Consider the following 27,933-nt stretch of genomic DNA (forward strand, 5'->3'; position numbering starts at 1 on the left):
TACTACAACAACTGCCCCAAAAACTGATAAAACAACAAGTGATACAACAACTGCCCCAACAACAACAACAACTGCCCCAACAACTGATACAACAACAACTGCCCCAACAACAACAACTGCTACAACAACTGCCCCAACAACAGATACAACAACTGCCCCAACAACAACTGCTACAACAACTGCCCCAACAACTGATAAAACAACAAGTGATACAACAACTGCCCCAACAATAACAACTTCCCCAACAACTGATACAACAACAACTGCCCCAACAACAACAACTGCTACAACAACTGCCCCAACAACAGATACAACAACAACTGATACAACAACTGCCCCAACAACAACTGCTACAACAACTGCCCCAACAACTGATAAAACAACAACTGATACAACAACTGCCCCAACAACAACTGCTACAACAACTGCCCCAAAAACTGATAAAACAATAAGTGATACAACAACTGTCCCAACAACAACGACTGCCACAACAACAACTACTACAACAACTGCCCCAAAAACATCTGCTACAACAACTGTCCCAACAACAACGACTGCCAAAACATCGACTTCTACAACAACTGCCCAAACAACAACTGCTACAACAACTGCCCCAACAACTGATACAACAACTGCCCCAACAATTGCTGATACAACAACAAGTGATACAATAACTACCCCAACAACGACTGCCACAACAACAACTACTACAACAACTGCCCCAAAAACAACTGCTACAACAACTGTCCCAAAAACAAATGCTACAACATCTGCCCCAACAACTGATACAACAACAACTGATACAACGACTGCCACAATAACAACTACTACAACAACTGCCCCAAAAACAACTGCTACAACAACTGTACCAACAACAACGACTGCCACAACATCAACTTCTACAACAACTGCCCCAAAAACTGATAAAACAATAAGTGATACAACAAGTGCCCCAACAACAACAACTGCCCCAACAACTGATACAACAACAACTGCCCCAACAACAAGAACTGCTACAACAACTGCATCAACTGCATCAACTGCTCCAACAACTACAACTGCTACAACAACTAGTCCAACTACAAAAACTGCTACAACTGCCCCAACAACAACTGCTACAACTGCCCCAACAACAATTGATACAACAACAAGTGATGCAACAACTGCCCCAACAACAACTGCTACAACAACTGCCCCAACAACTGATAAAACAACAACTGATACAACAACTGCCCCAACAACAACTGCTACAACAACTGCCCCAAAAACTGATAAAACAACAAGTGATACAACAACTACCCCAACAACAACGACTGCCACAACAACAACTATTACAACAACTGCCCCAAAAACAACTGCTACAACAACTGTCCCAAAAACAACGACTGCCACAACATCAACTTCTACAACAACTGCCCCAACAACAACTGCCCCAACAAGTGATACAACAACAACAACTGCCCCAACAACTGATAAAACAACAACTGATACAACAACTGCCCCAACAACAACGACTGCCACAACAACAACTGCTAAAACAACTGCATCAACTACAACAACTGCTTCAACAACTACAACTGCTACAACAACTAGTCCAACTACAAAAACTGCTACAACAACTGCCCCAACAACAACTGCTACAACTGCCCCAACAACAACTGATACAACAACAAGTGATGCAACAACTGCCCCAACAACAACTGCTACAATAACTGCCCCAACAACTGATAAAACAACAACTGATACAACAACTGCCCCAACAACAACTGCTACAACAACTGCCCCAACAACAACGACTGCCACAACAACAACTGCTAAAACAACTGCATCAACTACAACAACTGCTTCAACAACTACAACTGCTACAACAACTAGTCCAACTACAAAAACTGCTACAACAACTGCCCCAACAACAACAACTGCCCCAACAACTGATACAACAACAACTGATACAACAACTGCCCCAACAACAACGACTGCCACAACAACAACTACTACAACAACTGCCCCAAAAACAACTGCTACAACAACTGTACCAACAACAACGACTGCCACAACATCAACTTCTACAACAACTGCCCCAAAAACTGATAAAACAATAAGTGATACAACAAGTGCCCCAACAACAACAACTGCCCCAACAACTGATACAACAACAACTGCCCCAACAACAACTGCTACAACAACTGCATCAACTGCATCAACTGCTCCAACAACTACAACTGCTACAACAACTAGTCCAACTACAAAAACTGCTACAACTGCCCCAACAACAACTGCTACAACTGCCCCAACAACAACTGATACAACAACAAGTGATGCAACAACTGCCCCAACAACAACTGCTACAACAACTGCCCCAACAACTGATAAAACAACAACTGATACAACAACTGCCCCAACAACAACTGCTACAACAACTGCCCCAAAAACTGATAAAACAACAAGTGATACAACAACTACCCCAACAACAACGACTGCCACAACAACAACTATTACAACAACTGCCCCAAAAACAACTGCTACAACAACTGTCCCAAAAACAACGACTGCCACAACATCAACTTCTACAACAACTGCCCCAACAACAACTGCCCCAACAAGTGATACAACAACAACAACTGCCCCAACAACTGATAAAACAACAACTGATACAACAACTGCCCCAACAACAACGACTGCCACAACAACAACAACAACTACTAAAACAACTGCATCAACTACAACAACTGCTTCAACAACTACAACTGCTACAACAACTAGTCCAACTACAAAAACTGCTACAACAACTGCCCCAACAACAACTGCTACAACTGCCCCAACAACAACTGATACAACAACAAGTGATGCAACAACTGCCCCAACAACAACTGCTACAATAACTGCCCCAACAACTGATAAAACAACAACTGATACAACAACTGCCCCAACAACAACTGCTACAACAACTGCCCCAACAACAACGACTGCCACAACAACAACTGCTAAAACAACTGCATCAACTACAACAACTGCTTCAACAACTACAACTGCTACAACAACTAGTCCAACTACAAAAACTGCTACAACAACTGCCCCAACAACAACAACTGCCCCAACAACTGATACAACAACAACTGATACAACAACTGCCCCAACAACAACGACTGCCACAACAACAACTGCTACAACAACTGCTACAACAACTGCATCAACTACATCAACTGCTCCAACAACTACAACTGCTACAACAACTAGTCCAACTACAAAAACTGCTACAACAACTGCCCCAACAACAACTGCTACAACTGCCCCAACAACTGATACAACAACAAGTGATGCAACAACTGCCCCAACAACAACTGCTACAATAACTGCCCCAACAACTGATAAAACAACAAGTGATACAACAACTGCCCCAACAACAACTGCTACAACAACTGCCCCAAAAACTGATAAAACAACAAGTGATACAACAACTGCCCCAACAACAACGACTGCCACAACAACAACTATTACAACAACTGCCCCAAAAACAGCTGCTACAACAACTGTCCCAACAACAACGACTGCCACAACAACAACTGCATCAACTACATCAACTGCTCCAACAACTACAACTGCTACAACAACTAGTCCAACTACAAAAACTGCTACAACAACTGCGCCAACAACAACTGATACAACTGCCCCAACAACAAAGACTGCCACAACATCAACTTCTACAAGAACTGCCCCAACAACAACTGCTACAACAACTGTCCCAACAACGACTGCCACAACAACAACTGCTACAACAACTGCATCAACTACATCAACTGCTCCAACAACTACAACTGCTACAACAACTAGTCCAACTACAAAAACTGCTACAACAACTGCCCCAACAACAACTGATACAACTGCCCCAACAACAACGACTGCCACAACATCAACTTCTACAACAACTGCCCCAACAACAACTGCTACAATAACTGCCCCAACAACTGATAAAACAACAACTGCTACAACAACTGCCCCAACAACAACTGCTACAACTGCCCCAACAACAACTGATACAACAACTGCCCCAACAACATCTGCTACAACAATTGCCCCAACAACTGATAAAACAACAACTGATACAACTGCCCCAACAACAACTGCTAAAACAACTGCCCCAAAAACTGATAAAACAACAAGTGATACAACAACTGCCCCAACAACAACGACTGCCACAACAACAACTGCTACAACAACTGCCCCAACAACTGATACAACAACTGCCCCAACAACATCTGCTACAACAACTACCCCAACAACTGCTGATACAACAACAAGTGATACAATAACTACCCCAACAACGACTGCCACAACAACTACTACAACAACTGCCCCAAAAACAACTGCTACAACAACTGTCCCAACAACAACTGCCCCAACAACTGATACAACAACAACTGATACAACAACTGCCACAACAACAACTGTCACAACATCAACTTCTATAACAACTGCCCCAACAACGACTGCCACAACAACTATTACAACAACTGCCCCAAAAACAACTGCTACAACAACTGTCCCAACAACAACGACTGCCACAACATCAACTGCTACAACAACTGCCCCAACAAGTGATACAACAACTGATACAACAACTGCCCCAACAATAACGAATGCCACAACAACATCTGCTACAACAACTACCCCAACAACTGCTGATACAACAACAAGTGATACAACAACTGCCCCAAAAACAACAACTGTCACAACAACAACTACTACAACAAATGCCCCAAAATCAACTTCTACAACAACTGCCCCAACAACAACCCCAACAACTGATACAACAACAACCGATACAACTGCCCCAACAACAACGACTGCCACAACATCAAGTTCTACAACAACTGCCCCATCAACAACTGCTACAACAACTGCCCCAACAACTGATAAAACAACAACTGATACAACAACTGCCCCAACAACAACTGCTACAACAACTGCCTCAAAAACTGATAAAACAACAAGTGATACAACAACTGCCCCAACAACAACGATTGCCACAACAACAACTACTACAACAACTGCCCCAAAAACAACTGCTACAACAACTGTACCAACAACGACTGCCACAACATCAACTTCTACAACAACTGCCCCAAAAACTGATAAAACAACAAGTGATACAACAACTGCCCCAACAACAACGACTGCCACAACATCAACTTCTACAACAACTGCCCCAACAACAACTGCTACAACAACTGCCCCAACAAGTGATACAACAACTGATACAACAACTGCCCCAACAATAACGACTGCCACAACAACATCTGCTACAACAACTACCCCAACAAGTGATACAACAACTGATACAACAACTGTACCAACAACGACTGCCACAACATCAACTGCTACAACAACTTCCCCAACAAGTGATACAACAACTGATACAACAACTGCCCCAACAATAACGACTGCCACAACAACATCTGCTACAACAACTGCCCCAACAACAACTGCTACAACAACTGCCCCAACAACTGATAAAACAACAACTGATACAACAACTGCCCCAACCACAACGACTGCCACAACAATAACTGCTAAAACAACTGCATCAACTACAACAACTGCCCCAACAACAACTGCTACAACTGCCCCAACAACAACTGATACAACATCAAGTGATACAACAACTGCCCCAACAACATCTGCTACAACAATTGCCCAAACAACTGATAAAACAACAACTGATACAACAACTGCCCCAACAACAACTGCTACAACAACTGCCCCAAAAACAACTGCTACAACAACTGTACCAACAACAACGACTGCCACAACATCAACTTCTACAACAACTGCCCCAAAAACTGATAAAACAACAACTGCTACAACAACAACAACTGCCCCAACAAAAACTGCTACAACAACTGCATTAACTACATCAACTGCTCCAACAACTACAACTGCTACAACAACTAGTCCAACTACAAAAACTGCTACAACAACTGCCCCAACAACAACTGCTACAATAACTGCCCCAACAACTGATAAAACAACAACTGATACAACAACTGCCCCAACAACAACTGCTACAACAACTGCCCCAAAAACTGATAAAACAACAAGTGATACAACAACTGCCCCAACAACAACGACTGCCACAACAACAACTATTACAACAACTGCCCCAACAACAACTGCTACAACAACTGCCCCAACAAGTGATACAACAACTGATACAACAACTGCCCCAACAATAACGACTGCCACAACAACATCTGCTACAACAACTACCCCAATAAGTGATACAACAACTGATACAACAACTGTACCAACAACGACTGCCACAACATCAACTGCTACAACAACTGCCCCAACAAGTGATACAACAACTGTACCAACAACAACGACTGCCACAACATCAACTTCTACAACAACTGCCCCAAAAACTGATAAAACAACAACTGCTACAACAACTGCATCAACTACATCAACTGCTCCAACAACTACAACTGCTACAACAACTAGTCCACCTACAAAAACTGCTACAACTGCCCCAACAACAACTGCTACAACTGCCCCAACAACAACTGATACAACAACAAGTGATGCAACAACTGCCCGAACAACAACTGCTACAACAACTGCCCCAACAACTGATAAAACAACAACTGATACAACAACTGCCCCAACAACAACTGCTACAACTGTCCCAAAAACTGATAAAACAACAAGTGATACAACAACTGCCCCAAAAACAACGACTACCACAACAACAACTATTACAACAACTGCCCCAAAAACAACTGCTACAACAACTGTCCCAACAACGACTGCCACAACATCAACTTCTACAACAACTGCCCCAACAACAACTGCTACAACAACTGCCCCAACAAGTGATACAACAAGTGATACAACAACTGCCCCAACAACAACGACTGCCACAACAACATCTGCTACAACAACTACCCCAACAACTGCTGATACAACAACAAGTGATACAACAACTGCCCCAACAACAACTGCTACAACTGCCCCAACAACAACTGATACAACATCAAGTGATACAACAACTGCCCCAACAACATCTGCTACAACAACTGCCCCAAAAACATCTGCTACAACAACTGTCCCAACAACAACGAATGCCACAACATCAACTTCTACAACAACTGCTACAACAACTGCCCCAACAACTGATACAACAACTGCCCCAACAACGACTGCCATAACAACAACTGCTACAACAACTACCCCAACAACTGCTGATACAACAACAAGTAGTACAACAACTGCCCAAACAACAACTGCTACAACCGCCCCAACAACTGATACAACAACTGATACAACAACTGCCCCAACAACAACGACTGCCACAACAACAACTGCTACAACAACTACCCCAACAACTGCTGATACAACAACAAGTAGTACAACAACTGCCCAAACAACAACTGCTACAACTGCCCCAACAACTGATACAACAAGAACTGATACAACAACTGCCCCAACAAATGCTGCTATAACAACATCGGCTCCAACAGCTACAACTAGTCCACCTACAACTGCTACAACAAATACCCCAACAACAACTGCCCCAAAAACTGATACAACAACAACTGATACAACAACAAGTGATACAACAACTGCCCCAACATCAACTCCTACATCAACTGCCCCAACAACTGATACAACAACTTCCCCAACAACAACGACTGCCACAACAACATCTGCTACAACTACCCCAACAACTGCTGATACAACTACAAGTGATACAACAACTGCCCCAACAACAACGACTGCCACAACAACAACTACTACAACAACTGCCCAAAAAACAACTGCTACAACAACTGTCCCAACAATAACGACTGCCACAACATCAACCTCTACAACAACTGCCCCAACAACAACTGCTACAACAACTGCCCCAACAACTGATACAACAACAACTGATACAACAACTGCCCTATCGACTGCCACAACAACAACTGTTACAACAACTACGCCACCAACTGCTGATACAACTGCCCCAACAAATGATACAACAACAACTGATACAACAACTGCTACAACAACAGCTGCTATAACAACATCTGCTCCAACAACTACAACTGCTACAACTAGTCCAACTACAACAACTGCTACAACAACTGCCCCAACAACAACTGATACAACAACTGCCCCAATATCAACTGCTACAACAACTGCCCCAACAACTGCCACAACAACAACTGATACAACAACTGCATCAACTACAACAACTGCTACAACAACTGACCCAACAACAACTACCCCAACAACAACTGCTAAAACAACTGCCCCAACAACTCATACAACAACAACTGATACAACTGCCCCAACAACAACGACTGCCACAACAACAACTGCTACAACAACTACCCCAACAACTGCTGATACAACAACAAGTGATACAACAACTGTCCCAACAACAACTGCTAGAACAAGTGCCCCAACAACTCATACAACAAATACTGATACAACTGCCACAACAACAACTGCTACAACAACTACCCCAATAACTATTGATACAACAACAAGTGATACAACAACTGCCCCAACAACTGAAACATCAACAATTGATACAACAACTGCCCCAACAACAACGACTGCCACAACAACAACTACTACAAAAACAACTGCTACAACAACTGTCCCAACAACGACTGCCACAAAGTCAACTTCTACAACAACTGCCCTAAAAACTGATACAACAACAACTGATACAACAACTGCCCCAACAACGACTGCCACAACAACAACTGATACAACAACTGCATCAACTACAACAACTGATACAACAACTGACCCAACAACAACTACCCCAACAACAACTGCTAAAACAACTGCCCCAACAACTCATACAACAACAACTGATACAACTGCCCTAACAACAACGACTGCCACAACAACAACTGCTACAACAACTACCCCAACAACTGCTGATACAACAACAAGTGATACAACAACTGCCACAACAACAACTGCTACAACAACTACCTCAATAACTATTGATACAACAACAAGTGATACAACAACTGTCCCAACAACAACTGCTAGAACAACTGCCCCAACAACTGAAACATCAACAACTGATACAACAACTGCCCCAACAACAACGACTGCCACAACAACATCTGCTACAACAACTACCCCAACAACTGCTAATAAAACAAAAAGTGATACAACAACTGCCCCAACAACAACGACTGCCACAACAACTAGTACAACAACTGCCCCAAAAACAACTGCTACAACAACTGTCCCAACAACAACGACTGCCACAACATCATCTTCTACAACAACTGCCCCAACAACAACTGCTACAACAACTGCCCCAACAACTGATACAACAACTACCCCAACAATGACTGCCACAACAACAACTGCTACAACAACTACCCCAACAACTGCTGATACAACAACAAGTGATACAACAACTGCCCAAACAACAACTGTTACAACTTCCCCAACAACTGATACAACAACTACCCTAACAACAGCTGCTATAACAACATCTGCTCCAACAACTACAACTGCTACAACTAGTCCAACTATAACAACTGCTACAACAACTGCCCCAACAACAACTGATACAACAACAACTGCCCCAACATCAAATGCTACAACAACTGCCCCAACAACTGATACAACAACAACTGATACAACAACTGCCCAAACAACAACGACTGCCACAACAACAACTGCTACAACAACTGCATCAACTACAACAACTGCTACAACAACTGACACAACAACAACTACCCCAACAACAACTGCTAAAACAACTGCCCCAACAACTAATACAACAACAACTGATACAACTGCCCCAACGACAACGACTGCCACAACAACAACTGCTACAACAACTACCCCAACAACTGCTGATACAACAAGAAGTGATACAACAACTGTCCGAACAACAACTGCTAGAACAACTGCCCCAACAACTGAAACAACAACAACTGATAAAACAACTGCCCCAACAACAACGACTGCCATAACAACAACTGCTACAACAACTGCATCAACTACAACAACTGCTCCAACAACTACAACTGCTACAACAACTAGTCCAACTACGAAAACTGCTACAACAACTGCCCCAACAACAACTGCTACAACGGCCCCAACAACAAATGATACAACAACAAGTGATACAACAACTGTCCCAACAACAACTGCTACAACAACTGCCCCAACAACTGATACAACAACTGCCCCAACAACAACGACTGCCACAACAACATCTGCTACAACAACTACCCCAACAACTGCTGATACAAAAATAACTGCTACAACCACTGTCCCAACAACAACAACTGATACATCTGCCTCAACAACAATGACTGCCACAACAACAACTGCTACAACAACTACCCCAACAACTGCCGATACAACAACAAGTGATACAACAACTGCCAAAACAACAACTGCTACAAATGCCCCAACAACTGATAGAACAACAACTGATACAACAACTGCCCCAACAACAGCTGCTATAACAACATCTGCTCCAACAGCTACAACTAGTCCAACTACAACTGCTAAAACATCTACCCCAACAACAACTGCTACAACAACTGCCCCAACAACAACTGATACGACAACAACTGATACAACAACTGCCCCATCAACAACGACTGCCACAACAACAACGACTGCCACAACAACAACTACTACAACAACTGCCCCAAAAACAACTGATACAACAACTGTCCCAACAACAACGACTGCCAAAACATCAACTTCTACAACTCCCCCAACAACAACTGATACAACAACTGCCCCAACAACAGCTGCTATAACAACATCTGCTCCAACAGCTACAACTGCTACAACTAGTCCAACTACAACAACTGCTACAACAACTGCCCCAACAACAACTGATACAACAACAACTGATACAACAACTGCCCCAACAACAACGACTGCCACAACAACAACTGCTACAACAACTGCATCAACTACAACAACTGCTACAACAACTGACACAACAACAACTACCCCAACAACAACTGCTAAAACAACTGCCCCAACAACTCATACAACAACAACTGATACAACTGCCCCAACGACAACGACTGCCACAACAACAACTGCTACAACAACTACCCTAACAACTGCTGATACAACAAGAAGTGATACAACAACTGTCCGAACAACGACTGCTAGAACAACTGCCCCAACAACTGAAACAACAACAACTGATAAAACAACTGCCCCAACAACAACGACTGCCATAACAACAACTGCTACAACAATTGCATCAACTACAACAACTGCTCCAACAACTACAACTGCTACAACAACTAGTCCAACTACGAAAACTGCTACAACAACTGCCCCAACAACAACTGCTACAACGGCACCAACAACAAATGATACAACAACAAGTGATACAACAACTGTCCCAACAACAACTGCTACAACAACTGCCCCAACAACTGATACAACAACTGCCCCAACAACAACGACTGCCACAACAACATCTGCTACAACAACTACCCCAACAACTGCTGATACAAAAATAACTGCTACAACCACTGTCCCAACAACAACAACTGATACATCTGCCTCAACAACAATGACTGCCACAACAACAACTGCTTCAACAACTACCCCAACAACTGCCGATACAGCAACAAGTGATACAACAACTGCCAAAACAACAACTGCTACAAATGCCCCAACAACTGATAGAACAACAACTGATACAACAACTGCCCCAACAACAGCTGCTACAACAACATCTGCTCCAACAGCTACAACTAGTCCAACTACAACTGCTAAAACATCTACCCCAACAGCAACTGCTACAACAACTGCCCCAACAGCAACTGATACAACAACAACTGATACAACAACTGCCCCATCAACAACGACTGCCACAACAACTGCCCCAACAACAACGACTGCCACAACAACAACTACTACAACAACTGCCTCAAAAACAACTGATACAACAACTGTCCCAACAACAACGACTGCCAAAACATCAACTTCTACAACTCCCCCAACAACAACTGATACAACAACTGCCCCAACAACAGCTGCTATAACAACATCTGCTCCAACAGCTACAACTGCTACAACTAGTCCAACTACAACAACTGCTACAACAACTGCCCCAACAACAACTGATACAACAACAAGTGATACAACAACTGCCCCAACAACAACGACTGCCACAACAACAACTGCTACAACAACTACCCCAACAACTGCTGATACAACAACAAGTGATACAACAACTGTCCCAACAACAACTGCTAGAACAACTGCCCCAACAACTCATACAACAACAACTGATACAACAACTGCCCCAACAACAACGACTGCCACAACAACAACTGCATCAACTACAACAACTTCTCCAACAACTAAAACTGCTACAACAACTGCCCCAACAACAACTGCTACAACAGCCCCAACAACAACTGATACAACAACAAGTGATACAACAACTGCCCCAACAACAGATACAACAACAACTGATACAACAACTGCCCCAACAACAACTGCTACAACTGCCGCAACAACTGATACAACAAAAACTGCTACAACAACTGCCCCAACAACTGACCCAACAACTGATAAAACAACAACTGATACAACAACTGCCCCAACAACAACGACTGCCACAACAACAACAGCTACAACTGCATCAACTACAACAACTGCTACAACAACAACTGCTACAACAACTGCCCCAAAAACAACTGATACAACAACTGATACAACAACTGACCCAACAACAACGACTGCCACAACAACAACTACTACAACAACTGCCCCAAAAACAACTGCTACAACAAATGTCCCAACAACAACGACTGCAACAACATCAACTTCTACAACAACTTCCCCAACAACAACGACTGCCACAACAACATATGCTACAACTGCCACAACAACAACTGCTACAACAACTACCCCAACAACTGCTGATACAACAACAAATGATACAACAATTGCCCCACCAACAGATACAACAACAACTGTTACAACAACTGCCCCAACAACAACTGCCCCAACAACTGATACAACAACAACTGATACAACAACTGCCCAAACAATGACTGCCACAACAACAACTTCTACAACAATTGCATCAACTACAACAACTGCTACAACAACTAGTCCAATTACAACAACTGCTACAACAACTGCCCCAACAAGAACTTATACACCAACAAGTGATACAACTGCCCCAACAACAACTGCCACAACAACAACTGCTACAACTACCACAACAACTGCCCCAACAACAACTGATACAACAACAAGTGATACAACAACTACCACAACAACAACTACTAAAACAAATGACACAAAAACAACTGCTACAACAAATGCCCCAACAACACCAACTGCCACAACAACAACTGCTACAAAAACTGCCCCAACAACAACTGCTACAACAACTGTCCAAAAAACAACGACAGCCATAACAACAACTGCTACAACAATTACCCCAACAACAACTGCCCCAACAACAACTGCTACAACAACTGCCCCAACAACAATGACTGCTATAACTACTGCTCGAACAACTACAACTGCTGCAACAACTGCCCCAACAACAACTGCTACAACAACTGCCCCAACAAAAACTGCCCCAACAACAACTGCCCCAAAAACAACTGTCCCAAAGACAACGACTGCCACAACAACAACTGCTACAACAACTGCACAAACTACAACTGCTACAACAACTGCTACAACAACTACAACTGCTACAACTGCCCCAACAACAACTATCCCAACAACAACGCCAGCCACAACAACAACCACTACAATAACTGCCCCAACAACAACTGCTCCAACAAGTGCAACTGCTACAACAACTGCACCAACTACAACTTCCACAACAACTGCTATAACAACTCCTACAACAACTGGCCCAACAACGACTACCACAACAACAACCGCTACAACAACTGCCCTAACAATAGCTGCTATAACAACATCTGCTCCAACAACTACAACTGCTACAACAACTAGTCCAACTACAACAACTGCTACAACAACTGCCCCAACAACAACTGATACACCAACAAGCGACACAACTGCCCCAACAACAACGACTGCCACAACAACAATTGCTACAACAACTGCCCCAAAAACAACTACTATGACAACTGTCCCAACAACGACTGCCACTATGACAACAACTGCTACAACAACTGCCCCAACAACAACTGCTACAACGGCACCAACAAAAACTGATACAACAACAACTGCTACAACAACTGCCCCAACAACAACTGCTACAACAACTGCCCCAAAAACAACTGATACAACAACAACTGATACAACAACTGCCCCAACAATGACTGCCACAACAACTACTACAACAACTGCCCCAAAAACAACTGCTACAACAACTGTCACAACAACGACTGCCACAACATCAACTACTACAACAATTGCCCCAACAACAACTGCTACAACAACTGCCCCAACAACTGATTCAACAACTGATACAACAACTGCCCCAACAACAACGACTGCCACAACATCTGCTACAACTACCCCAACAACAGCTGATACAACAACAAGTGATACAACAACTGCCCCAACAACAACGACTGCCACAACAACAACAACAACTGCCCAAAAAACAACTGATACAACAACTGTCCCAACAACAACGACTGCCACAACATCAACTTCTACAACAACTGCCCCAACAACAACTGCTACAACTGCCCCAACAACTGATACAACAACAACTGATACAACAACTGCCCCAACAACAACGACTGCCACAACAACAACTGCTGATAGTACAACAACTGCCCAAACAACAACTGCTACAACTACCCCAACAACAGCTGCTATAACAACATCTGCTCCAACAGCTACAACTAGTCCAACTACAACTGCTACAACAACTACCACAACAACAACTGCTACAACAACTGCCCCAACAACAACTGCTACAACAACTGCCCAAACAACTGATACAACAACTGCCACAAAAACAACTGCTACAACAGCTGCCCCAACAACAAGTCATACAACAACTGCCCCAACGACTGACACAACAACAACTGCTACAACAACTGCCCCAACAACAACTGTCCCAACAACAACAACTTCCACTACAACCGCTAAAACAACTGCCCAAACAACTGCCCGAACAACAACGACTGCCACAACAACCGCTACAACAACTGCTACAACAACTGCTACAACTGCCCCAACAACAACTGCCCCAACAACAACTGTCCCAACAACAACGACTGCCACAACAACTGCTACAACAACTGCCCCAACAACTGCTACAACAACTGCACAAACTACAACAACTGCTATAACAACTGCTCCAACAACTACAACTGCTACATCAACTGCCCCAACAACAACACCAACCAAAACAACAAACACTAAAACAACTAGCCCAACAACAACAACTGCTATAACAAATGGCCCATCAACGACTGCCACAACAACAACCGATACAACAACTGCACCTTCAACAACTGATATAACAATAACTGCTCCAACAACTACAACTGCTACAACAACTAGTCCAACTACAACAATTGCTACAACAACTACCCCAACAACAACTGCTAAAACAACTGGCCCAACAACAACAAGTGATACAACAACTGCCCCAACGACTGTCACAACAACAACTGCGACAACAACTGCCCCAACAACTGTCCCAACGACTGCCTCAACAACCGCTACAACAACTACCCAAACAACTGCCCCAACAACAACGACTGCCCCAACAACCGCTACAACAACTGCTATAAAATCTGCCCCAACAACAACAACTGCTACAATAACTTCCCCAACAACAACTGTCCCAACAGCAACAACTATCCCAATAACAACACCAGCCACAACAACAACCACTACAACAACTGCTCCAACAACTACAACTACTACAATAACTGGTGCAACAACTACAACTGCTACAACAAATGCTACAACAACTGCCCCAACAACAACTGCTACAACGACTGCCTCAACAACAACTTCTACAACAATTGTTACAACAACTGCCCCAACAACAACTGATACAACTACCCCAAAAACAACAACAACAGCAACAACTGCTATAACTACAACTGCTCCAACAACTACATCTGCTACAACAACTGCCCCAATATCAACTACTGCCACAACTGCTTCAACTGCTACAACAACTGCAACAACTGCTGCAACTGCCCCAACAACAACTGCGACAACGATTGCCCCAACAACAATTCCTACAACTACTGCCCCAACAACACTTGTCACAACAACGAATGCCCCAACAACAACAATTGCTACAACAACTGCCCCAACAACGACTTCCACAACAACTACCACTACAACTGCCCCGACAACAACTGCTATAACAAAAACTGCCCCAACAACTACAACTGCATCAACTACAACAAATGCTAAAACAATTGCCCCAACGACAACAACAACTGCTATAGCAACTGCTCCAACAACAACTGCTACAACAACTGCCCCAACAACAACAACTGCCACAACAACCGCTACAACAACTTCCCCAACAACAACTGCTACAACCACTGCACAAACTACAACAACTGCTCCAACAACTACAACTGCCCCAACAACATCTATCCCAACAACGACTACCACACCAACAACCGCTACAACAACTGCCCCAACAACAACAACAACTGCTATAACAACAAATGCTCCAACAACTAAAACTGCTACAACACCTGCACCAACTACAACAACTGCTACAACAACTGCCCCAACAACAACTGTCCCAAAAACTACTGCCACAACAACCGCTAAAACTACTGCCCCAACAAAAACTGCTACAACAACTGCCCCAACAACTACAACTGCTACAACAACTACACCAAAAAAAACAACTGCCCCAACAACACCTGTCCCAACAACGAATGCCACAAAAACAACCGCTACAACAACTGCCCCAACAACAACTGCTACAACAACAACTGCTCCAACAACTACAACTGCTACAACTACTGCACCAACTACAAAAAATGCTACAACAACTGCCCCAACAACAACTGTTCAAATGACTACTGCCACAACAACCGCTAAAACAACTGCCCCATCAACAACTGCTAAAACAACTGCCCCAACAACACCTACTGCCACAACAACCGCTAAAACAACTGCCCCATCAACAACTGCTACAACAACTGCACCAACAACAACAACTGCTAAAACAACTGGTACAACAAAAACTGTCCCAACAACACCTACTGCCACAACAACCGCTAAATCAACTGCCCCAACAACAACAACTGCTCCAACAACTACAACTTCTATAACAACAACTACAACTTCTATAACAACAACTGCTCCAACAACTACAACTGCTACAACAACTGCACCAACTACAACATCTGCTACAACAACTGCCCCAACAAGAACTGTCCCAAGAACTACTGCCACAACAACTGCTATATCTGCTCCAACTACAACAACTGCTATAACAACAACTGCTACAACAACTGCACCAACTACAACAACTGCTACAACTGCCCCAACAACAACTGTCCCAACAACTACTGCCACGACAGCTGCTATAACTGCTCCAAAAAAAACAACTGCCCCAACAACACCTGTCCCAACAACGAATGCCACAAAAACAACCGCTACAACAACAACAACTGCTACAACAACAACTGCTCCAACAACTACAACTGCTACAACAACTGCACCAACAACAACAACTGCTAAAACAACTGGTACAACAACTTCAACTTCTACAACAACTGCACCAACTACAACTGCCACAACTGCTACAACAACTGCCCCAACAACAACAACTGCTACAACAACTGCACAAACTACAACAACAGCTATAACAAATACAACTGCCCCAACAACATCTGTCCCACCAACAACTGTCCTAACAACAACGACTACCACAACAACCGCTCCAACTTCCCCAACAACTGCTACAACAACTGCACAAACTACAACAACTGCTATAACAACTGCTTCAACAACTACAACTGCCCCAACAACATCTGTCCCAACAACGACTGCCACAACAACAACCGCTAAAACAACTGCCCCAACAACAACTGCTACAACAACTGCCCCAACAACATCAAGTGCTACAATAAATGCCGCAACAACAACTGATACAACTGCCCCAACAACAACAACAACTGCTATAACAACCACTGCTCCAACAACTAAAACTGCTACAACAACTGCACCAACAACAACAACTGCTACAACAACTGCACCAACTACAACTGCGACAATTGGCCCGACAAAAACTGTCCCAACAACACCTACTGCTACAACAACCGCTAAAACAACTGCCCGAACAACAACAACTGCTATAACAACTGCTCCAACAACTACAACTGCTACAACAACTGGCCCAACAACAACAACTACTACAACAACTGCACCAACTACAACTGCGACAATTGGCCCGACAAAAACTGTCCCAACAACACCTACTGCTACAACAACCGCTAAAACAACTGCCCCAACAACAACAACAGCTACAACAACTACTCCAACAACGACTTCCACAACAACTACCGCTACAACAACTGCTATAACAACAGCTACTCCAACAACTACATCTGCATCAACTACAACAACTGCTACAACAACTGCCCCAACAACAACTGTCCCAACAACAACTGTCCCAACAATGACTGCCACAATAACAACCGCTACAACAACTGCCCCAACAACAACAACTGCTATAACAACTGCTCCAACAACTACAACTGCTACAACTGCCCCAACAACAACAAGTACTACAAAAACTTCCTCAACAACTGCCATAAAAACTGCAACAACACCAACTGCTACAACAACTTCCCCAACAACTACAGCTACAACTGCCCCAACAACAACTGCTATATCAACACCTGCTCCAACAACTACAACTGCTACAACTGCATCAACAACAACTGCTATAACAACTGCTCCAACAACTACAACTGCTACAACCACTGCCCCAACAACGACAACTGCTACAACAACTGCACCAACTACAACTGCGACAACTGCCCCGACAACAACTGTCCCAACAACAACGACTGCCACAACAACCGCTACAACAACTTCCCCAACAACAACTGCTATAACAACAACTGCTCCAACAACTACAACTGCTACAACAACAACAACAAGGGTCCCAACAATTACTGTCCGAACAGCATCTCCAAAAACTGTTCCATCAATCACAACTCCTACAGCAACTGCTACAACAACTGCATCAACAACAACTGCTACAACAATTGGCCTAACAACTGAAACAACAACAACTGATACAACACCTGCCCCAACAACAACGACTGCCAAAACAACAACCGCTACAACAACTGCCCCAACAACAACAACTGTGACAACGATTGCCCCAACAACAACAACTCCTACAACAACTGCCCCAACAACACCTGTCCCAACAACAACTGGCACAACAACAAACGCTACAACAACTGCCCCAACAACACCTGTCCCAACAACGACTGCCACAAAAACAACCGCTACAACAACTGTCCCAACAACAAGGACTGCCACAACAACCACTACAATAATTACCCCAACAACTGCTGTAACAACTGCTCGAACAACTACAACTGCTACAACAACTGCAACTGCTACAACAACTGCCTCAACAACAACTGCTGCCACTGCCCCAACAACAACTGTGACAACGATTGCCCCAACAACAACAACTCGTACAACAACTGCCCCAACAACACCTGTCCCAACAACGACTGCCACAACAACAACCGCTACAACAACTGCCCCAACAACAACTGCACAAACTACAACAACTGCTATAACAACTGCTCTAACAACTACAACTGCATCAACTACAACAACTGCTACAACAACTGCCCCAACAACAACTGCTACGACAACTGCACCAACTACAACAACTGCTACAACAACTGCCCCAACAACAACTGTCCCAACAACTACTGCCACAACAACTGCTATAACTGCCCCAACAACAACTGCTATAACAACAACTGCTCCAACAACTACAACTGCTACAACAACTGCCCCAACAACAAGGGTTCCAACAATTACTGTCCGAACAGCATCTCCAAAAACTGTTCCATCAATCACAACTCCTACAACAACTGCACCAACAACAACTGCTACAACAATTGGCCTAACAACTGAAACAACAACAACTGATACAACAACTGCCCCAACAACAACGACTGCCAAAACAACAACCGCTACAACAACTGCCCCAACAACAACAACTGTGACAACGATTGCCCCAAGAACAACAACTCCTACAACAACTGCCACAACAAAACCTGTCCCAACAACAACTGGCACAACAACAACCGCTACAACAACTGCCCCAACAACACCTGTCCCAACAACGACTGCCACAACAACAACCGCTACAACAACTGCTGCAACAACTGCACAAACTAAAACAACTGCTATAACAACTGCTCTAACAACTACAACTGCATCAACTACAACAACTGCTACAACAACTGCCCCAACAACAACTGTCCCAACAACGACTGCCACAATAACAACCACTACTACTGCCCCAACAACAACAACTGCTATAACAACAACTACAACTGCTACAACTGCCCCAAGAACAATAAGTGCTACAACAACTTCCTCAACAACTGCCCCAACAACAACTGCTACAACAACTGCACAAACTACAACAACTGCTATAACTGCTCCAACAACTACAACTGCCCCAACAACAACTGCTACAACAACTGCCCCAACAACAACAACTGCTGCAACAACTGCACCAACTACAACAACTGCTACAACAACCGCTACAACAACTGCCCCAACAACAATTACTGCCACAACAACAACCGCTACAACAACTGCCCCAACAACAACTACTATAACAACTGGTCCAACAACTACAACTGCTACAACAACTGCACCAACTACAACTGCGACAACAACTGCCCCAACAACAACTGTCCCAACAACAACGAGTGCCACAACAACCTCTACAACTGCCCCAACAACTGCACAAACTACCACAACTGCTATAACAACTGCTCCAACAACTACAACTGCCCCAACAACACCTGTCCCAACAACGACTGCCACAACAACTGCCCCAACAACAACAACTGCTACAACAACTGCACCAACTACAACAACTGCCCCAACAACAACTGTCCCAACAACTACTGCCACAATAACCGCTAAAACAACTGCCCCAACAGCATCTGCTCAAACAACAACCACTGCCCTAACAACTGCCCCAACAACTACAACTGCTATAACAACTGCCCCAACAACTCCTCCAACAACTACCACTGCTACTACTCCTGCCCCAACAACAGTAACTGTTCCCACAACTATGACTACAACTGCCCCAAAAATTAATGCTTCAACAACAGCAACTTCTCCAACAACTACAACTGCTATAACAACTGCTCCAACAACAACTACTCCAACGACTACAACTGCCCCAACAACAGCAACTGCTCCAACAACTACAACTGCTAAAACAACTGTCATAAGAACAACTTCCCCAACAACAGCAACTGCTCCAACAACAACTGTCCCAACGACTGCCACAACAACAACTGCTACAACAACCGCTACAACAACTGCTGCAACAACTGCACAAACTAAAACAACTGCTATAACAACTGCTCTAACAACTACAACTGCATCAACTACAACAACTGCTACAACAACTGCCCCAACAACAACTGTCCCAACAACGACTGCCACAATAACAACCACTACTACTGCCCCAACAACAACAACTGCTGCAACAACTGCACAAACTAAAACAACTGCTATAACAACTGCTCTAACAACTACAACTGCATCAACTACAACAACTGCTACAACAACTGCCCCAACAACAACTGTCCCAACAACGACTGCCACAATAACAACCACTACTACTGCCCCAACAACAACAACTGCTATAACAACAACTACAACTGCTACAACTGCCCCAAGAACAATAAGTGCTACAACAACTTCCTCAACAACTGCCCCAACAACAACTGCTACAACAACTGCACAAACTACAACAACTGCTATAACTGCTCCAACAACTACAACTGCCCCAACAACACCTGTCCCAACAACGACTGCCACAACAACAACTGCTACAACAACTGCCCCAACAACAACAACTGCTGCAACAACTGCACCAACTACAACAACTGCTACAACAACCGCTACAACAACTGCCCCAACAACAATTACTGCCACAACAACAACCGCTACAACAACTGCCCCAACAACAACTACTATAACAACTGGTCCAACAACTACAACTGCTACAACTGCCCCAACAACAACTGCTACAACAACTGCCCCAACAACAACTGTCCCAACAACAACGAGTGCCACAACAACCTCTACAACTGCCCCAACAACTGCACAAACTACCACAACTGCTATAACAACTGCTCCAACAACTACAACTGCCCCAACAACACCTGTCCCAACAACGACTGCCACAACAACTGCCCCAACAACAACAACTGCTACAACAACTGCACCAACTACAACAACTGCCCCAACAACAACTGTCCCAACAACTACAACTGCCCCAACAACTGCTACAACAACTGCCCCAACAGCATCTGCTCAAACAACAACCACTGCCCTAACAACTGCCCCAACAACTACAACTGCTATAACAACTGCCCCAACAACTCCTCCAACAACTACCACTGCTACTACTCCTGCCCCAACAACAGTAACTGTTCCCACAACTATGACTACAACTGCCCCAAAAATTAATGCTTCAACAACAGCAACTTCTCCAACAACTACAACTGCTATAACAACTGCTCCAACAACAACTACTCCAACGACTACAACTGCCTCAACAACAGCAACTGCTCCAACAACTACAACTGCTAAAACAACTGTCATAAGAACAACTTCCCCAACAACAGCAACTGCTCCAACAACAACTGTCCCAACGACTGCCACAACAACAACTGCTACAACAACTGCTGCAACAACTGCACAAACTACAACAACTGCTATAACAACTGCTCTAAAAACTACAACTGCATCAACTACAACAACTGCTACAACAACTGCCCCAACAACAACTGTCCCAACAACGACTGCCACAATAACAACCACTACTACTGCCCCAACAACAACAACTGCTATAACTGCCCCAAGAACAATAAGTGCTACAACAACTTCCTCAACAACTGCCCCAACAACAACTGCTACAACAACTGCACAAACTACAACAACTGCTATAACTGCTCCAACAACTACAACTGCCCCAACAACACCTGTCCCAACAACGACTGCCACAACAACAACTGCTACAACAACTGCCCCAACAATAACAACTGCTGCAACAACTGCACCAACTACAACAACTGCTACAACAACCGCTACAACAACTGCCCCAACAACAATTACTGCCACAACAACCGCTACAACAACTGCCCCAACAACAACTGCTATAACAACTGGTCCAACAACTACAACTGCTACAACAACTGCACCAACTACAACTGCGACAACAACTGCCCCAACAACAACTGTCCCAACAACGACTACCACAACAACTTCTACAACAACTGCCCCAACAACTGCACAAACTACCACAACTGCTATAACAACTGCTCCAACAACTACAACTGCCCCAACAACACCTGTCCCAACAACGACTGCCACAACAACTGCCCCAACAACAACAACTGCTACAACAACTGCACCAACTACAACAACTGCCCCAACAACAACTGTCCCAACAACTACTGCCACAATAACCGCTAAAACAACTGCCCCAACAGCAACTGCTCAAACAACAACCACTGCCCTAACAACTGCCCCAACAACTACAACTGCTATAACAACTGCCCCAACAACTCCTCCAACAACTACCACTGCTACTACTCCTGCCCCAACAACAGCAACTGCTCCCACAACTATGACTACAACTGCCCCAAAAATTAATGCTTCAACAACAGCAACTTCTCCAACAACTACAACTGCTATAACAACTGCCCCAACAACAACTACTCCAACGACTACAACTGCTACTACAACTGCCCCAACAACAGCAACTGCTCCAACAACTACAACTGCTAAAACAACTGTCATAAGAACAACTTCCCCAACAACAGCAACTGCTCCAACAACAACTGCCCCAACAACAACTGGTGCAACAATTACAACTATCACAACAACTGCTTCTGTTACAACCACTACAGCAACTATAACAACTGCAGCTCCAACACCTGCTTCAACAGCAACTTCAGAGAGTACAACTGCTCCAACTACGATCTCTGATCCAACCATTACAACACCTGCTATAACAAGAAGTGCTGGGACAACAACTTCAGCAAGTACAACCAGTACCCTGGCTACTGAACCTACTTACATTATATCCATAGATTTGCCACAAGAGCCATTTTCAAATAATCTCACTAAAAGAAACAGCAGCCAATTCAAAGATCTTGAACGACGCGCTGTAGGGGCGGTAAGTAAAGTTTCTTATTGAATCTATTTTTCATATCTTGTGTGAGCGTTGCATATGAATGATTTGACAATATTTTACATCAAACATAAATTTGTTGAGGTGTAAACTAATTTCAGCAAAATTTGCACTTCTATTTATATTCATATGATGAAAATGTGCTTAAGAGCTACCCATGGTCTAAATTTTGCTTTCTTTTCACAGTGTAATAGCATATACGGACGAAGATTTGGTGCTCAGTTTGATCGGTGCTTTGTGAAACAATTCAGGTAAACAGTGGTTCACTAATTTTGCTTCACATGCAGAATTGGACACTTGCACTGTTGATTGTATCATGTGTAAAGCACAAATTTAGGTAAAGTATCATAATAATCTCAAGTTTTTATTTGACACTTCTTTCATTTGGTTTCATGGTATAGGCCTGCTTCCCCAGGGTTAGCACGAGTGAACGGAACCGAAGCAGAAATGGGGGTCGTGTTCAATCGGACTACTCCCACTACAGATCTGCCACAGAATACTGTTGTTGTTCAAACCTTAGTAGAAGCGGTTAATCTTTCCACCAATATGTTCAACGTGACCATTAATCCAAACAAAATTGAAATATTAGGTAAGTTAACATGACACTCAATCTGTCACTCTCATTAGTATTTAAAACATCTTTGCATGTGCTGCTCATGCTGTTTTTAAATGAGTCACTAACAAAATTATGTTGTTATGTTGGAGTGTAGAAAATATTCATTAAGACAACTTTAACATTGTTCAGTGTTGTACAGTGCAATTCAATCATTCAACACTTCTATGTGTTCCAGGATTAGATATTACCTGTGCTACCTTGTATGCGGCTAGAATGCATGTCATGCAAATTTGTTATTGATTATAAAAATTCTTACTTTAGTAACTTTAGAACTAAATAAAATGCTAAAACTAATTACTAATGTTTTACAGAAAGTCCAGTTGCAACTGAAACTACAACTGCTGCACTTACCACTACCAATCCTTCAACTGTTGCACCTACAACTGTGAATCCTACGACTGCTGCACCTACAACTGCTGAACCTCCAACCTCCAATCCGACCACCGCTGCATCTACAACTGCAGCACTCACAACAAGGCGGGTGACTTTCAGGTCTCTTCTAAACACGTTTACAAGTGACTTGCTGGATACATCATCTGCTGCTTTTACAAACCGAGCTTCCATGATAAAGGGACAGGTAAGTCTCACCCTTTGAATAAAACCTGTGGGTACACCTTATTGCATCATCAATTGTATTATCTTATCAGAGACTGAGCCACTCACAGAATCAGAATAGTATATTAAACACTAGGTCCAAAATAAATATGATTAAGTTATATTAAAATAATCCTTCAATTCTTATCAATGATTCCAAATCTTGAAAACTTATTTATATAGGATGGTGGGGAGGTTTATCATCTTGCCAAGAAAAATCATTAAGTCTTGCTAAACCAGCATATTTAAATTATATACAAAAACACAGCTGGTGTTTGCTGTGATGGATGGTACTTGCAAAATTAATCAAGTTGAAAATTTCTCCATCAGGGAAGAGATCGTGAACAAATAAATACCAGCTAACACTACCCAGCAATGCACATTAAGAATCTTAACGTCACTGTACACAATGAATAGTTAATCTTTTTTTTAAAACCTGTACTGATGCCTATCAATTGTGCTTCATGTCTTTTGGTCTCATGGCCATTTTCATATGTGTGCACTACAAAAAGTAGAGAAACATAAAAAATACATTGGGGTGCTGACTAGAGAATCTACATATTGTATGTCAAAAGGTAACTGATTCAAAGTGACATAACTGATGACAGAGACATCTCTTGGAATATATTGAGACAAATAAACCTACAGCTGGCAAAAGACAATACACTGTTTTCTGTTTCTGCAGCTTGAACCTTTGTTCCAAAGGGAATTCCCCTCTTCCTTCGATTCCTTGGACGTGGTGGCATTCAGGTAATTTGTTAACACTTAACACACAGTTTAAGAATTGTGACCTGAATCTGATATTTCATATAGTACTTTTTTTACTCCCGCAGAAATGGATCAATCATAAACGACATGAACCTTACCTTTGAAAGCACATCTGTTCCTAATAACACTCAGATTGCGAGTGTTTTGATCAGAGCAGCTCCAACTGTCACTGGCTTCGACATCGAAGGCAGCTCCATCAGCGTGGATGGCATATGTAAGAAATATTGAGTTCTACTTGATTAAAAAACTTAAAGGGCTGAACTATCATTTATTAAAGTTTTGATTTCTTTTGTATTCATTTACAGTTTCAAGTGGAGTAAGCCACAAGATCAGTCTCATCACTGCATCCTGCCTGGTGCTGTTGTCATGGCTACTGTCAAGCCAGCAATAAGTGATTTCCCTTTGAAATGCCATTAGAACATGACTGCCATTTCTGGTATGAAAAAGGACTTCAGCTTTGCACTGATCAGACACATTCATGACTATGGATTAGACATGTCTGTCGAACTGAACACATTTCTGTGTGGGAACATCCGGGATCCTGGACTGAATGACACAGCCAACTCTAAGTTTCTGGTCCATTGAATCATCACTGGAATAATAATCTCAACAATATAAGGACACTATCTATTAAACACTGGGATGTCAGGCAATATTCGCACTGTTGCACTATTAATGTAAAAATGTATCTTGCTTTACTGAGCACTGTGCTATAGCAATATTTAACTTAGTGATAATTACTAATGTTGTCTTATGTAAACCTTACTGTGGTCTCCAAATACATGTATGATTAATGTTTAGGTTTGTGTCTTAAAAAGAAAGGAAGGAACACATGCAGATCATAGTGGGCTTCACACTGTAAACATGATGGTTTCATGATATGTATGTCAAAACTGTCAATTGTCTTATTTATAGAAATTGTATTTATGAATTTATAAATGCATAACTGTATTCTCTGTGGTTTCTTGTAGATTTTACAATTCCTGTCTGAAACTTTATAATGATCAGAATAAAAAAATCTTTGAAAATATTAAATTGTCTGTGGAGTGATGTTTTGCAATGTTGGTGGGTAAAGAGAAAGTGGATCAAGATACAGTATGTTTAAAGTCAGGGGCTTTAATGTAAGCAGCAGTGATGTCTACAGACAATCAAACCAAACTTTCTGCAATTGAATATAACAGTAGTAGTGTGTTGTGTTCAGTCAATCTCTGCCTTTTTTGTATCAGTGAATTAAGCTTGTTCAGATAGAGCGGACCCTGCAGTTCTTTAATTGGGATTCCCCTTCAATCTACATGGAATTTTCTACACATGAATGTAATATTTTTCAAGATCAGATTAAAACAGCAAACCAATCCTATATCACTGTTAGATAGACATTATCTATCCAACCATATCATGTGCGCCTGAGCCCTGAAGACATATTCAAAGCTCGCACTCCCTCTGATCCCCTCTCCTCACCTCAACCAAAAAGAGGCTCTTTAGACAAGAAAATGTG

General features: G+C 42.9%; 3 protein-coding genes across 3 annotated transcripts; all 3 read left to right on the forward strand.

Moving 5' to 3' along the window:
* Positions 1-758: 758 nt before the first annotated feature.
* LOC130164877 (salivary glue protein Sgs-3-like) lies at positions 759-4,117 on the forward strand (the record flags this gene model as incomplete). The annotated part of the gene is made up of 3 exons (XM_056369869.1): positions 759-772; positions 937-947; positions 3,390-4,117. Coding segments are annotated over exons 1-3 (753 nt in total), but the record flags the coding sequence as incomplete, so codon positions are not given.
* A 4,834-nt stretch (positions 4,118-8,951) lies between these two features.
* LOC130164446 (mucin-2-like) lies at positions 8,952-10,909 on the forward strand (the record flags this gene model as incomplete). The annotated part of the gene is made up of 1 exon (XM_056369192.1): positions 8,952-10,909. A coding segment is annotated over exon 1 (1,545 nt), but the record flags the coding sequence as incomplete, so codon positions are not given.
* Positions 10,910-10,975: 66 nt separating this feature from the next.
* Positions 10,976-24,255, forward strand: LOC130164878 (mucin-2-like; the record flags this gene model as incomplete). The annotated part of the gene is made up of 2 exons (XM_056369870.1): positions 10,976-14,673; positions 24,090-24,255. Coding segments are annotated over 2 exons (3,864 nt in total), but the record flags the coding sequence as incomplete, so codon positions are not given.
* Positions 24,256-27,933: the final 3,678 nt, after the last annotated feature.

This window comes from Seriola aureovittata, chromosome 23 (genome assembly GCF_021018895.1).
Source record: "Seriola aureovittata isolate HTS-2021-v1 ecotype China chromosome 23, ASM2101889v1, whole genome shotgun sequence".
NCBI lineage: Eukaryota > Metazoa > Chordata > Actinopteri > Carangiformes > Carangidae > Seriola > Seriola aureovittata.